The sequence below is a fragment of the Acanthopagrus latus genome, chromosome 9, assembly GCF_904848185.1.
Source record: "Acanthopagrus latus isolate v.2019 chromosome 9, fAcaLat1.1, whole genome shotgun sequence".
NCBI classification, from domain to species: Eukaryota; Metazoa; Chordata; class Actinopteri; order Spariformes; family Sparidae; genus Acanthopagrus; species Acanthopagrus latus.
Window position 1 is genome coordinate 17821505 of NC_051047.1, and position 15192 is coordinate 17836696.

General features: G+C 40.6%; 1 protein-coding gene across 1 annotated transcript; it reads right to left on the reverse strand.

Moving 5' to 3' along the window:
- Positions 1–1668: 1668 nt before the first annotated feature.
- LOC119025441 (sorting nexin-4-like) lies at positions 1669–11920 on the reverse strand. The gene is made up of 14 exons (XM_037108997.1): positions 11764–11920; positions 10892–11016; positions 9413–9554; positions 9061–9210; positions 7878–7925; positions 7709–7764; positions 7371–7443; positions 6780–6841; positions 5920–5985; positions 5682–5771; positions 4558–4657; positions 4298–4443; positions 3722–3836; positions 1669–3592 (listed from the first exon to the last, which is right to left on the reverse strand). Exons 1-14 carry the CDS (start codon positions 11854–11856, stop codon positions 3545–3547), a joined length of 1314 nt encoding a protein of 437 aa, XP_036964892.1. The 5' UTR covers positions 11857–11920; the 3' UTR covers positions 1669–3544.
- Positions 11921–15192: the final 3272 nt, after the last annotated feature.

A 15192-nucleotide genomic window follows, 5' to 3' on the forward strand; every position in this document is an offset into this window, starting at 1 on the left:
AGGTAATCGTGTCCATTTCATGTCGAGGACTGTAAAGATCCATCCGTGTTGTGTGTAAAGGTAAGAAGGGAATAAAGGAGACCGTTAAATGTGATATAATGCCAGCAGTCCTCTGCCTATAAAGCACATTTCCATATAAAGTTATATATTCCCAGTGATTTAGGTGGTCTGCACTGGCTTCCTACAGCCTAAGAAGACTGTGGTCTCGCTCGGATTTATTAAAATATCAGGTTTGTGAAGGGGTACACTGAATTACTGCATGTGGAAAATTTAAGGCTCTGGTCTGTTTTAAATGTTAAATTAATGTTAGGTTTCCATTTGAGAAACCCGCAAATGACCTCATGCAAACCAGCCAGTAGGTGGATCTGAAAAGAGGAACATTTTCTTTCCCTCTACTCAGATTCCTCTTCTCTTTTTTCCTCACCACTTTGTTAAGTCGCGTCTCTGCCAAATTGATTTTTTTTTTCTTTTTCGTGCTGGTGTTGGTCAGCAGGTGGCGCCATTCAGTCGAAATTTCACACTTCTTCAACCTGTCTTTTCCATATGAGGCGTTCACATCCAAATGCAAATCAGAGGCTCACGGGCCCAATACAAATACTACAAACGCCATTTTGAGAAGTTCGAGATAAATGCGTCCAGAGTGCCAATGTCCCTGTTTTTTCCACTCATATTTCTATATTATTACATCACATTTCAGATTTTTCTTTCACAATGTATGTCATAATTGGAAAATGGTAAAAGGAGCGTAGTAATGGTAATAATAATCTTAAACACCATACATCAAAATCCAATGTTTTTATTAACACCTTAAAGGTGCAGTGGACCTCTGTACGAATTTAACTCCAAAACATTCCAATAAATTATTTAAAAAAAAAAAAAAAAAAAAGATTGACAAAATGTGAAGAAATAATACGTTTGACGTACGGACATCTTTTGATGGTGATGCAGAGAAGTTAGCGCGCCCCCTTCCCATCCTATCCTATGCTAGCCGCTAACACTTCCCCAGTGCTCCAAGCTCCCAGTCCAGGCTGCACAGCTAACTGAGCTAACTAGTGAACTGAAGCTTCAGTTTGTAGCAGTAAGCAGTTATACTCTGGTAAAATGCTGCCCTCTACTTGTTTTGAGTGTAATTTCAACAGGTGGCAAATCTTTACCCATTATTAAATATACAAAATTACACAACATTATTCATTATTGCGAGACGACTGGATTACATGTAGCTAAACGAAGATCATAGACGTTCAAAACCGTTTATCCACTGTGTTTGCAATAACTCCATATTACTTCTGTTTCCGGAAACAAAACTGATACCTCTAAACACTGTCACATGATAGTAAACACACCAACACTCCCATCTGATTTTCATACACCATAACGACAGGTGTGTCATGGAAAAGACCGTATTTGCATGGGGTAAGGCCGTGTGTGTGTGTCACTTGGACACAGATGAATCGAGCCAGTCTGACCTTTTCCAGCGTTGCTCATTGAAAAACCAGTTTCTTTTAGATTCATACAAAATGCCATGTAACTAAGATGTATACATGAAAACATCCTCACTAAGTAATCTGATGTGAAACCAGCAAAGGGTCCCATACACATTCATACATACACTTTCAGTGTCATCACTGACTCCTTTGCAGACCACTTGTTCTAAGAATGCAAGGAAAATGGTTTTAGAAAAGAAACATGTTTATTAGTGTCTTAGCACATTGATTACAGAAACATAAAAACAATTTCTCATTGAACACATTTATTATAAAAACATACATAAAGCCTCAATTTTGGGATTGTTTCAGTAAATTGATTAATGCACGTTCTGAAAAGGCAGGGTCAGCGCACATGAAATAATCTCTGCACAACTTTTTACACATTATATTCAATCTGCACCAAAGATCCTCCTCAGGTGGATATCATAGAGGAAGCGGTAGTGGCACATGTATCGAGCCAGATTTGGAGGATCCAACGTATTTGGTCAGTATTTCTTCGTAAACATTGACCTGAGGCGTTCTTGGAGCTTAGGTCGATTAATTTAGTGCAGAAGAAAGGGGTGAGGCACATTGACAGTGGCAACAAAGCTGTAGAGAAAAGACTCGACTATTAATCTCTGGGTGTTGCTTTTGACTACACTTATGGATGCACTTGGTAGATTAGGTAGTTTGTAAGGGTGCCATGTTTCCAAAAAGTAAAAGAGTTGAAGAAAAAGAGGCTCCACTGTAACAGAAACCGCAAGGCCTTCAGGACTGTACCTAACTCATGGCTCTCTTCTTTTGGCACAAAACAAATGAAAACTACCAAAACCACCCCAAGCTTGTCAACCCATCCCTCTGCTCCCCACATATGATCTGTACTCTACAAGTACTTGGTCAAAAGCACTTTGGTCAGCTGATTAAAAGGCAGCATAAACACTGACTTCAGCACAAAAAAGAAAAGAAAAAGAAGAGATGGAAATGTGAACGTGTAGTGGTTTCCTGAAGCGTGGTCCATGTTTCCTTTGCCTTATTATCTGATTTCTTGTTTCTGACTGATCTCCACAGAGTGTTTTTATTAACCAGAATTTCAGTGGAATCTGTTTATTCAGTTCCATTCTCCAACTTTTTTATGCTACATTTGGGAAGCCTGAGGATATCATTTATAAATTCTCTTGCAGAGAAACTATTTCAAATTTTAGGTATTTTAGCATAGGTGTCATTCAATCTATCAAAGTAAGGCCCACGTCACTATAGCATGGGGTTTGTTTGGTTGTTTTTTTTTCATCCAGAAAAGCACTGGCTGATGGTTGAGATGGAGCATGTCTTGACAACCACTGCTGCATAATCGACACTGCCCCTTTGCTCTAAACAATCTGTTTTTTGGTTGTTTTTTCTTTTTAAACAATGCACCAAATGGAGGATATTTGCGCTCATACTTTGAAGAGACGATGAGCCCCTTTGAGTTGAGAGATTTTCAACACGAAGTGCTTCAAGCAGGTGAACAAAAAAGGAGCTGGGTGCAGCTCCATTTCTCTCATCTCATGCTGCAGATGCTCGCTCATCATTGGGACTAGTGCTAAGAGAACAATGCTATTCAGGCCTTCAGTTCAGTGTCACATTTTCTTCCCACTCTTGCCCCACTTTTAAAATATTATCATCAGACAACTTATTGCAGTTTTGGTGAGAAATCTCAAAGAAAACCAACTGAAAAATGGTGTCAGCTGTGCAACCAACAACGAAACAGCATTAAGAATTTGGATCATCTGCAGAATGAAAATCACATCAGCAGAATGCCAAGAGAATAGTATGAATTAGAAACTTGGATTTAAAAGGTGTGGATCCACTTAATGACTTGGAGGCTCTGCGTAACGTGTGTGTGTGTGTGTGTGCGCGCGCATGTATGTAAGAGACAGGGAGAGAGGAAGAGACAGAATCATTCCAAGTAGCTTCAATTCAGCGTAGCAAACAAAGTGAAGGCAGCATTCGGGCTCCCGCGGCCGTCTCCCCTCGGCTGATGGTCTCGCTCTGAACAATCTGATTTTGGTGCAGGAGAGCTGGATTGGCTGGAAAGTTGCTCACATTTTGTTGAAACACTCCTTGGCGTTGGACCACACCTGGATTCCCTAAGACATCGAAAGGAAGATACAATATCATTTTTAATGTCACAAAACAAATGCAGACATCTTTTTAGTAGAGGTTATCAAAAGCAAACAAAATGTGCAAAAGGAAAGGACACATACAGAACTGCGTACCTTCTTACACATGCTGATCTGCATAATGGCATAGCTTATTAGTGCTTCGCGCAAATCTTTGTCCTTCTGCTCTTTGAAACGCTCAATGTCTTCCCAGGCTGTTCGCACAAACTCTCTGAAGACACAATCACAAACAAAGACAAATGTCATTTTGTGTGGAGGAACAGGAATGGGCGGGGGAGTGAACAGAAGACTTGGTAGAGGAAGAAGAATCTGAGCAAACAACGTGGCAGTTGGCACAGTTAGTGCCAGCTCCTGCTTTTCTTTATTGATACAGGTGGGTTCAGTACTCTATCAAAACAAATGAAAAATACCACTGATGTGTTTTTAATCATACATAGTGCCTGATTTTGACTCTGGTCTACCTGATCAATGATTCAGACTTCAAGGGACTAAATTCATCCATCATTAACTGCTGGGAAAACTGATCAGGTGTCAGTTCTTCTGCTACTGAAGACTCTGTCCCGGCAGCTGCTGCCACCCACTATATGTTCTGAAGGTGTGGTGACACATTTATGATATTCTGTAGTGTAAAATTATGCAAATTGAGGATTAACTCAACGTTGTTGAGCTTACTGGCACTCGGTGTTCTTCTCTTTGAGCGACTCCTCTCCCTCCTGGATACCCTGTTCCAAGGCTGCCAACCGGCTCTCCCTCTGCTCCTGGCTCTCCTGGCCAAACAGTTTACTGGTCATCCCCTTCAGAGAAAACACACGCACCGTCTGCACACACACGCACAGAAACACATACACACAAACAAATTAAGCAATTCATTTTTTTTTAAAAATCAAATCAGATCGCAAAAATGTTTTTAAATTCTGTTAAGTGTGTGTTACCCCGGTAACGAGCTCCTCCTTCTGTTGTTTCTTATGGGCGAGGTCCAGAGCTGCCATCTCCAGCTCGTACTGGATCAACTCGTGTTTCCTACATACTGACCTTAATTTACACACAAAAACAGACAACTTTTTAAAACTTGATTACCATTTAAACCCCAAGCATTTCTATTGTTGCACCCTGTAACTAATACTAAGTCAGGCAGCCCTTCCATTATTACTAATAACAAAGTGAGATATTGAAGATCTCTACCCAGTTAAGAAGCCCAAAGATTAGTGATTGTTGGTCACTAGAGGTATGCATTATGTGCTCTGTTGAAGGCTTATGTTTGAATATGCAAACAAGCATTGGCACTACAGGATAATGTTTGATTTGAAGATACAGCACAAAGGCAACATGAGCCAGAACCACATGTGAGAGTTGTTTTTAACAGACACAACTACCCAAGTGCTCGTGTCCACTCCTGAGTGCACAGCCAGTGCTTTTCTGCTCAAAAAAAAATGCTATGTGGACACGGAAAAGCTTTAACCAAACATTAAAATATGAGTACAGAGTATGAATGGGTTCTATCTGCAAGAACTCACATTAGGTGCCTGACACCAACAATGACCTGTGTGCTGGGGACGCATGTATTGTATAAAACAGTACATATTTAGAGCTGCATTAACAATTGTTTACTGTACATTATCAACTGATCTGCAGAGTACAGTCAAAATTAATAAATTAATTATATGATCTATAAAACATCACAAAACCACAACATCCTACTAGAAGGCAATATCATAAAGTGTTTTGTGTGAAAAGCAGCAAATTCTCACATTTGAGAACTGGAACTGTCACACATTTTGCTATTTGTGCTTGAAAATAAGTCAGCTAATCAAACACTCCAGCAGGATTTATATACATCTGTATAATATCTCAATGTCTACTCCACCTTAACAGATATGGTAAGATTTATTCAAATGGTCATAAAGTCTGCTGACCTAAAAAGGCAAAGTGGTCATAAAGAGACTGAGAACCAATCTATGGTCATGGTCTGTCAATCCTGATAAGAGTGTGAGCAAAATCCACCCATACTGCTGGGAAGATTCTTGTTCGGCCTCATAAAGACACACCTGACACTCACCTGACAGCTTCAGTGTAGAAAAGGTATTCTTTCAGCTGATCTGCGTAGTGCTCTTCTTCCTCCAGAATGTCATCTATTGATGCAGCATACCTGTGCACATACACAGTCGCATTTATTAACAACAAAAAAAAAGAATGACGTATGACAATGTGTCTGAGTTAATAGGTCAATGATTGGTCTATTAGTGTTTATACAAACACATTTAAGGGTATGTGAGAGGTTTTAATTCACTACTTACGTGTCCATGTGGTGGCCCGCACTCTGTAGACCATCTCCCATCTCTTTTTCTATCGCGCTCCACTCACTGGACACAAAAGTCAAAACAACACCCTCTATTCAGTCAGTACTTGTAGCCATAAAGCCTGTCAGCAATCTATTTATTAATTAATACAGCATTATTTTGTTTGCATTTATAGTACCACTCATGAGGCTTCAAACATTTCTGATCATGGGTTTTTATTACCCGCACAAATCAAAAACAGAATTTCCTAACCTCAGGTTAAAAATGACTGAAAAACTAAATGAAATGATGAAGATGAAAAAAAATGTCTCCATGAATTAATGAATTATACTATAGTTCCCTTTTGAAACAGACTACATACTACATGTAGACAGCCTGTGCCCCGAATGTTTTAATTTTAACTCTTGGCCTTTCGTAAAACCCGTTGATAAGAGTAATCACTCTGTTCGACAGGAAGAGAAATCAAGGGAGAAAAGGAAAAGCCCCTTGAGCCTGAGGCTGTTGTGTCCATGATCTCACCATTTTAGCGCAGTTTCTCCAGCGCCATTTGCAACTTTTTGATCAGACACATTTTTAATTAGAAATGGTTATATTTGCAAGAGTGGTTAATAAATACACTGCTATCCTAACTGCAGCTTGTGTATCCACAGTCCACCTCACTCAGTTTCCATTTTTAATGACAAATACAGACAATTACCACCTGGTGGTATGGAGAGGTATTTCCTCTCCCATAATTGACTGCTGGCTGTAGTATTTGTGACGTATTCAAGTGCAGTCCACATCAAGCGACAGAACAGTCAGCCTTTGTCTCAGCTCTTTTGCTGTAATGCAGAAACAACAAAAAAGCTGTTTCTCACCTAAAGACTCTGCCGTAGTTGCCATGGACCTTGTAAACTCCGTACAGCCTGTCTGCTACTTTCTAGAATAAAGACAATAAAATCACTCATTAAGAACACATTATTCCACCTCAGATGATTACCAATTTAAAACCCTTTAGTCAATACTGTATGTTTGCTATCAACACTGACATAAATAACATCAGCACGCGCTGGCGATCACACTGGGAATCAACACAGTTACAGCCTGATGCAGCTTTTAACTTGCTGTTGAGGATAGCCAGAAAAGTAAAACACTAATGGCTCGTGAATAAACATAGGCAGCACTCACAGTACAAGAGCTAACACAAGCTAACTGTGTACTACTTGCACAAGACAAAATGGCTGAAATAACTAATGAGGGAAGACACAAATCTGCCATGCTAAATGCCCTGATAATTTTCTCAGGAGTTGTCAAACTAAATATGGGTGAAATACCAATGTTACACAAAACAGTCTGCAAAAAAACAAATCCAAAACTAAGCAGACAGTTAAATATAGGTGTGTGTGTGTGTGTGTGTGTGTGTGTGTGTGTGTGTGTGTGTGTGTGTGTGTGTTCATGCCAAAACTCACCGCCCGCACCCTGAGTAACTGAGAGATGACAGTGTTCAGTTCATCACTGTATTGTTTCAGTGCTGTGAATCGCCTGGAGAACACAACAAATGGATCATAAATCAAACAGTGTTTAACTTAATCTGTCTATTTGTGTTGCCCTGCAGAAGCTCTAATTATCATACCTCCAACTAACTGTTGTGCCACAGGGATCATTCATATTTAATCCAGTGTTTCTCATCAAAGACTCTTGAGAAACTATTCAGTGATCTAACTTAATCTCCCACTTTGTATAAATCCAAGCAAAATGTTGTATTGGCAAACGAAAAGGCAAACCCAACGGTCTGTTTTTAACCTACTTGTCAGGGTTCTTGACTCTGAACATGGCACTAAGAGACTTTAATCTGGAGTCGACCTGGTAGGGAACAAAATCACACATGTTAAAGAAGGTTTTGATTCGACAGAAGAGAATTTACAAAGACAGCAAGAAGAACTTGATGTATGTTGAACTGTGCACTAACTGTATACCTTGTCTTGAAAACCTGTGTCCAAAACAGACTCCCTCCATCCCTTTTCCTGAGGATTGACAGATAACAGACAGGATTATCGACCAGACTGTGTCAAAATGTCTTTCCAGCAGACTACAGCAAAACACAACAAGAGGCTGCACTGGATTAAGCATGTTGCTACAGGCTAGAGGGAGACAATAAAATATAAAACCAGGAATCCAATTTAAAAGGTGTTCCTAGTCTCCACAGCACTACATCCGCGCCAGAGACAGGTCTGGCTGCACCAATTATCATTCTGGTACTGGGGGGAAAAACACATTTTTGCTTGTCTGAATTTTTTTTAAAGGAGAAATATGTAACAATTGGCCACCTTTCAATTAAAATCCTTACATTTTGCCCCTTTAAACCAATCACAGTTATCTTGTATAGAGCTAAACCCAGAGTGTAATATTGGCACTCCTGCAAAATAGCATCAAGGAAACCTTGTTTTGCACATGGGGAGGCGAGCCCTAGCGCTTAAATGGCAAAATCCCACAAAAGGAAAGGTAACAGCAGCTATTTCCTTTAGATTTGTACCATTTGTGACCAGGTTAGGGTGACTTGCCATTTGCAACATATAGGTAGCTGGCTCAGAGGTTGTTGTTGTTGTTGTTCCCCCTTAGCAACAGGGATTTTTCAGGAACATGTAGAGAGCGGAAAGGAGCAACGCTCTTCATGAGCTAGTCAGCCAACAGCCTCGTTGGTTAGACTAAATGAATAAATGACAAGACTATGCACAAAAGGACTCATTTTTCAACTTAGGAAAGTTAATCATGCTGGCAGCTATTTCTACCTCCATACTGAGGGTTAAAAAGCAAATTAGAATAATGTATTCCACCTTGTATGGGATAATTTAAAGGCTCTGTCATTGATATCAATGAGATCACTATGTTGGTCATGACAGAGGTGTCATTGTAGAGGGCCCCTACAGAAATCTGGTTCAGCCTCTATTTTTTCCACTGCAGCGTGATATGCCATTTTACTGGAGTTCTTACCCTTTGTCTGTATCCACCCACCGGCACAGCCTCATGCATTGTTTTGCCATGGTGCTATCAAAGTGCTGTCAGTGTGAAATCTGTCAGACTGTGAGGGTTCGCGGGCATGCATGTCAGCATACGAAATGGCAGAAGACTTCATTGTCTGGAGCAGGCTCGAGCACTAACCTCTGTCAGAAAGAGGAAGAAGATTTTGTCATTGGAGAGGACGGGATGTGATGCAACGCGCAGCAGGAAGTTTTCCAGGCCCACTCTCCGTCGCTCAACAAAGTCTGGGTCGAGGTTGTCTGCCGACAGCTTGTGCCACACAAACTCTGCCTATAAGAGACACAATTCACGGAGTAAGATAAAAGATGAGGGTGTATTCTACAACCAGGAGGAAACTGAGAGCAAACTAAGCAAGATTCATTGACATTAACTAATTAAAGATGAAGCACTTCTTTCACAAACTTTCAAGCAGTTATACTCAGCAAATCAATGACATGGAATGAATCTTACTCTATTTTTATGTGTCACTCACCCTTTTCTCTGGTAGTGGAGGGATGATGATGTAGGGGTAGGTGACCAGGAGGTATGTTCTGAGCAGCTCAAACTCACTGTAGCGTCTCCACAAGGTGTCAGGCGTGGCAGGCGTACCGCCCTCGGGGACAGTTTCAGCTGGTCTGCAGACAGACAAATCGGAATAAATTGTATTTTCAGATCTTATCTTAGAAGTGACAGACATTTGAAAAAGCACCTTGCAATGTATCGCATCCGAGTCTGACTTTGATAAAGGAGTTTTCTGAGGAGGGCAGGTGAAAGTAATCTTGTCACAGGCTGTGTGATTATCATTTAAACGAGAGAGTTCTCCAAGTGTCATCTGAATAGTAATCGCCTTCGTCGTAGTAATGAAGTTACAACCTTGCAGGGGGTCGAACGAGGTAGAGGGGTAATCAGTTTTTTCCTAGCCACCATTCTGTTTCACAGCAGGTGTGTGGAGGAGGCTTGTTGGTAATGATGTAGCCTATCAAAAAAAACGATCCAAACTACCATTCTACCATGAAATTAGCTTTAGCGAGATGCACTAACAAAAAAAAAACACAGCATTAAACAGAAACAGGACAAACCACAGTCACAGCAAGTGATTCCATTTTTTTAAAAATCTTGTATCACTAAAACAAATTTAAAAAGCTAATCTTTATCCTAAGAGTTGATCAAAGCACCAGTAAGGAGCTTCAAGTCGAAATCCATAACTTAAATAGAAAAGCTGCAATCATATTTGGTCAAGGTAAATACAAAATATTGTCAAGATGAGAGGGCTGGTTTTTAGTTTAGTGCTCAATTTGCTCAATTTAAACACCTCTATCGAATCCAGTCAAAGATACCCAGAGATTAGGGACATGATGAAAAGAAACCATGAACAAGAAAGCAGCTAGAGACCATCTTGCGAGAGACCACACCTGCCGCAACTGTATCGATGGGTCGGACAACATTTATCTTCAAACTCAGCCTTTGTTTTTTAATCTTCACTACACCTCTTAAAAGTTTTCGTGGCTGCATCAAAACAAATGGCCGGGGGGATAAAGTGTGGAGCAGCCAACCCAGACATCCACCCGCTGTGGTGACCATCTCATGACACTATCACACTGACAAAAATGTGTTTCCACAGACAGACATATAAACACCTGGCAAAGCACTCCACTTCTGCTATAGTAGTTCCTGTGACAAAAGGTGTCTCCTGGACCTCACTTTGCCATGATGACACAGACACACAGACAGACTCACAAGGTGAAGACATTACAACACAACAATGCTGTGGCAGGTAGACATGTCCTGTGTGCTTTTAATATCGAGGAAGTGTAGGTGAAGTGGTGCCACTTTATTCTTCCTGTCACTGCGTTTTGTTCTGCACCCCCACACTGAGATGTTTGCCTATGTGGTAACAATAATGTGTTTATCAAAAACAGCAAAAAGTCCATTAAATGTCAGCAGAAAACCAGATTCCCAGCGTCCCACCTACCGTATTTCTATGAGGTAGACTGTATAGGTTTCCTGCATGTTCACCGTGTTCTTCCCTGTTCTCTTCTCTGCCTCTGCCACATTTATTTCCATTTTTCTCAACAGAGCTGTGCCTCTCTCCACCATCTGCACAGACAAGCGAGGAGAAAAAGTCAATTATTGAAAGGGAATGTAAAGCTCATGTGACAGATATAAGAGGGAGCAAAAACATAATAAAAGTGTGCAGACAGATGAGTTCATAGAAAGAGAGTGGTTCTCTGGGACTTTAGTGGATGATTAAGTTGTGTTAACATTCAAATCTAAATCAGACAGACGAACATGACACCAGATGGAAACTGAAGGTTTCCATCTGGTGAAACTGCTGAAGTTTACACAGGGTAATGACAGGAGTGTGCGGGTCACAAGACATGACAGTAACACCACCACAGAAGTACTAAAAACACGAAAACTGTCTTTTTACTGTCTTGACACCACGGTAGTTTAGGCTGGACTTGTCGGACGCTGATTCAAACGAGCTAAACAAAACTTTAGGACTTAGCGTTGAGACCTGCTAGCTAGCATGCTAACATCAAGAGTAAATAAAGTTTACAAAGTGGAGTTAGCTCTGAGCCACTGTTAGCAACAGCAACTTTCGCTGAGATTCTAACTTTGACGTTACCGTACAGAGCAAATTGCTAAATTCAGATTTAAAAGCCCTTTAATGTTCCGAAAGCTTTTAGAAGAGGTGAGTGTGAAAGTCTCCGCGGCTCCCTGTGACACAAACTCCACCTAGCTAACACTAACATTAGGCCTGTTTGGGGAAAGTTTTTAACCGGTGAATGCAGGCTTTTAGACCCCAAACATGTTCGCCATAACGAATAAAAGAAGTACGACCGTGTTTATGAGGTTGTTTTCGGATTCCACTGAAGTGATATCGGTGTTACCGATCACAGCTACTTCTTCGCTACTTGCGGAGTCTGCCATCATCCTCTGCTGCTGTTGTCAGCTGAGCTGGCAGAGTGGACCGTTTCCTCCGTTGTGCGCATGCGCGATCCAAGCTGAGGCCAGGCATCTGTGATCATCATGATGTTTAATTTAATGACTAAATTATCACATTTTTATTAGATCATTGAGGACTGGACGAGTGAAAATGAATACAACAAAACACCATACGATACATTCAGTTATTGAGGGGCTCTGTGTGGTTTCGGAGATTAAATTCAAACACAGAATTTTAATATTTGCAAAAAAATTTATATAAGCTGCCAGAACACTTTTAAGGCTTTAGAAAGTTGGCAGGGTCCGCCAAATATAAACACACCAAACAGTATTATTTTGTTTGCCTTTGAGGTCACTTTGTTTATTCAGTCATGAAAACAAAGAGAGTGTCAGTGAAGATCTTCAGATTAAAATCTAATCTACTCAACTATCTACAAATCTAATCAAAACTACATAGTGCACCATTAATAAATAAATAAATACATTCATGATTGTGCACAAGGGTTAAAAATAATTTAATGTCAGAATCACCTCTTACTATAGTCTTTTGTTTAAACTAAAATAAAAATATGCTAAATGATTATATGAAGTAACAACCACCATTGCACTCAGCATAAACTCAATGGTAGTAATGAGACCTTAAAGGATAACTTCACGGAAAAAAGGACAGATCCAGTTTTTATGCTGTATACTCACCCCCGGGTGGTGAGTTGGAGTCCACCAAACATTTCTGGAGCCTCAAAGGGAAACAGCAATGCAGCATTCTCCTGAACAACTGAATCCTTTATCCTTTAACAATGTTATAGACCATATAAAAATTTCAGTTCAGCAACATGTAATTACCTTGTGTTTCTGTGCAGGTTTTACAAAAAGCAATGCATCAGATGAGCCTCAATGATGACGATGGTTCCTGCTGGCTGAAACCAGTCAACTGACAGTTTCTGACAGTTTCCATGCAGCTGTGCTGAATTGGTGAACCCATTATCCTCCTCTGGCATCATTTGCTGTTTCCTTTGACAGCTTCCCTCTGCAAGGCTGACATCTACTGGTGGGATATTGGTCTGGGATTTGTTGTTTTCCATCCTGTCCCCAGAGCCCATGCTTTTGGTCGTATTATGCGATTTCTTATTTTTGGCAACTTTGGACACAATAATGAGCCTAGAATATTTGGAAGATGCCCATTGGCAATTATTTCTGTTTGCAGAATCGCAAGTGTTTTCCCTACTGAATGATTACCAAGCAGTGACACAGGAGACAGTATGATGGTTGTGTGTAGACAGTTATCCGTCCATAACAGTGGTCCTAGATTGGTGCTCGACGATGCTGTTAGCTGCCCTCTAAATGGGGATCATCAGGGTTTTGACCTATCAAAGCTATTAGACCTTACAGAATACATTCGAGACAAAACACACCTTGTTGTTTTCATGCTGTTCGCTATTGAAATTCCTAAAAAGGTGCCATAGGTGATGAATATCCTCAATGTGGTGATATAATTCGGTGCCCCTCTCATTGGTTGTAGATGGCTGTGGTTCCAGATGTGAATGAGAGGGATGCGGTGCGCCTCAGGCTAGTAAACAGCACAGAAACACGGCCTTTTAGTTCCTGTGGTCACGCTGTTGTGCAGCGTTTAATGTTTAAAGAGAAGGGTGGAGCAGCATTTAGTAAGGAAGCATTTTATATAGATGCCACTGGGCATGGAGCAGGCTGCTGGGGTGTTGTGGGACGCAGGGTGGACGAAAAATAGAAAGGGAAGGAGAAAGGCAGTGGCAGAGAAGCTGTAAAGGTAAGATGAAGAAATGATGACTGAGTGTAAAGTGACAGTGACACACAGGCAGCAGGTATGGATGGATGGATGGATGGATGGATGGATGGATGGATGGATGGATGCGGTTTCGAACTGCAGCGTGTCAGGAAACCCAGAGCCTGCGCTGTGACCAGCCGTAGTCACAGCAACAGCATAGCTACCATTCTTTCCTGCCACTGACCTCAAACCAGCCACCACCACTTCCTGTCCGCACACACGGGCACGCAGACAAACACACATATGCACAAACACACGAAAACACAAACACACCTATAGTCCTGTTTTGGTGACTGTAATCAGCCATTTGACAACTTTTTAGAGCCACTCTGACAAACACTCTTGAGCACTGAGCCACTAGAATATTCAGTCCGAGCGTGTGTGTGTGTGGGTGTGTGTGTTTTTTCCTGTCTTGTCTATATTTGGGAGTTCTGACCTAAAACATCTGAGTGACCATAATTCAGACTGATGTGTGTTTTACATAATAAGTCATGATATTAATGTAAAAAAATAAAATAAAATAAAATAAAAAAATGGAGACAAACAGGAATAATAATCATGGGTCTTGATATAACTGATAAACTGGATATTGTATATTGCAAAAAAATCAAATAGAATTGCATTAAAAAAATGTACAAGAAAAATCTAAGAAAATCTTTTTGTTCACTGGAGTTTTTGACTATCATCTTCTGTACAGTAATTATAATCACCTATTTCCTTTGTACATTCATTAGATGGAAAAGAGGATTGTTGAAGTTTAACTGTTGAACAGCAGAGGGAAGCAAACATCCAGTAATGTTGAACAACCCAGAATCCTCTGGAACTTGACAGGTCTGGGAGTGCTGTATATATATATGTGAGTATGAATGAGTGTTACAGGTCTCTCTGTCAGAGCAGCTGTTACTGTAACAGAACAGAGCCATTGTTATTCAAGTTAACCATGACAGGGCTTAGAACTGAGGCAGCTAGGTTTAATTCAGCATAACTGATTAACTGTCTCTTCTATTAGAGATGTTTGTGAATGATCTGTCACTGAGTCAGACTTGGTGAGAACTAATGTTTTTCACTGCCTGCTCTAAATCTGCTCCCCTTTATGTACGTTTATCAACATATTTCAAGGTTCAAAGGTTGATTTACCTGTCATTCTACAGCACAGCAGGGTCTTACAATGAAATTCAAGTTGTAGTCTCTTTATGTCACACAGGAGTCTGTTGTCTGAGGAAAGAACCTGCTTCATAATCTGGTGGTAAATACTTATGTATATTTTGGCAGACAGAATCAGGGTGAGGGTCATGTTTCCTTGCAGAGCCTTTTCTTTCCTTTTCTTTTCTTTACGTTTTTTTTTTATTTTTTATTCTATTTTATTTTTTTAATTTGACCAGGGCTGTGATGAGCACTGATTGGGACTGATTTTCTGAGATGTTGACTTCCAGGAACCTCAAACTGTTCGCCTGCTCCACCTCAGCTCCACTGAAGTGGACAGGGGTGTGGGGTGTTATGAGTGCAGTCTTAACTCATGATTT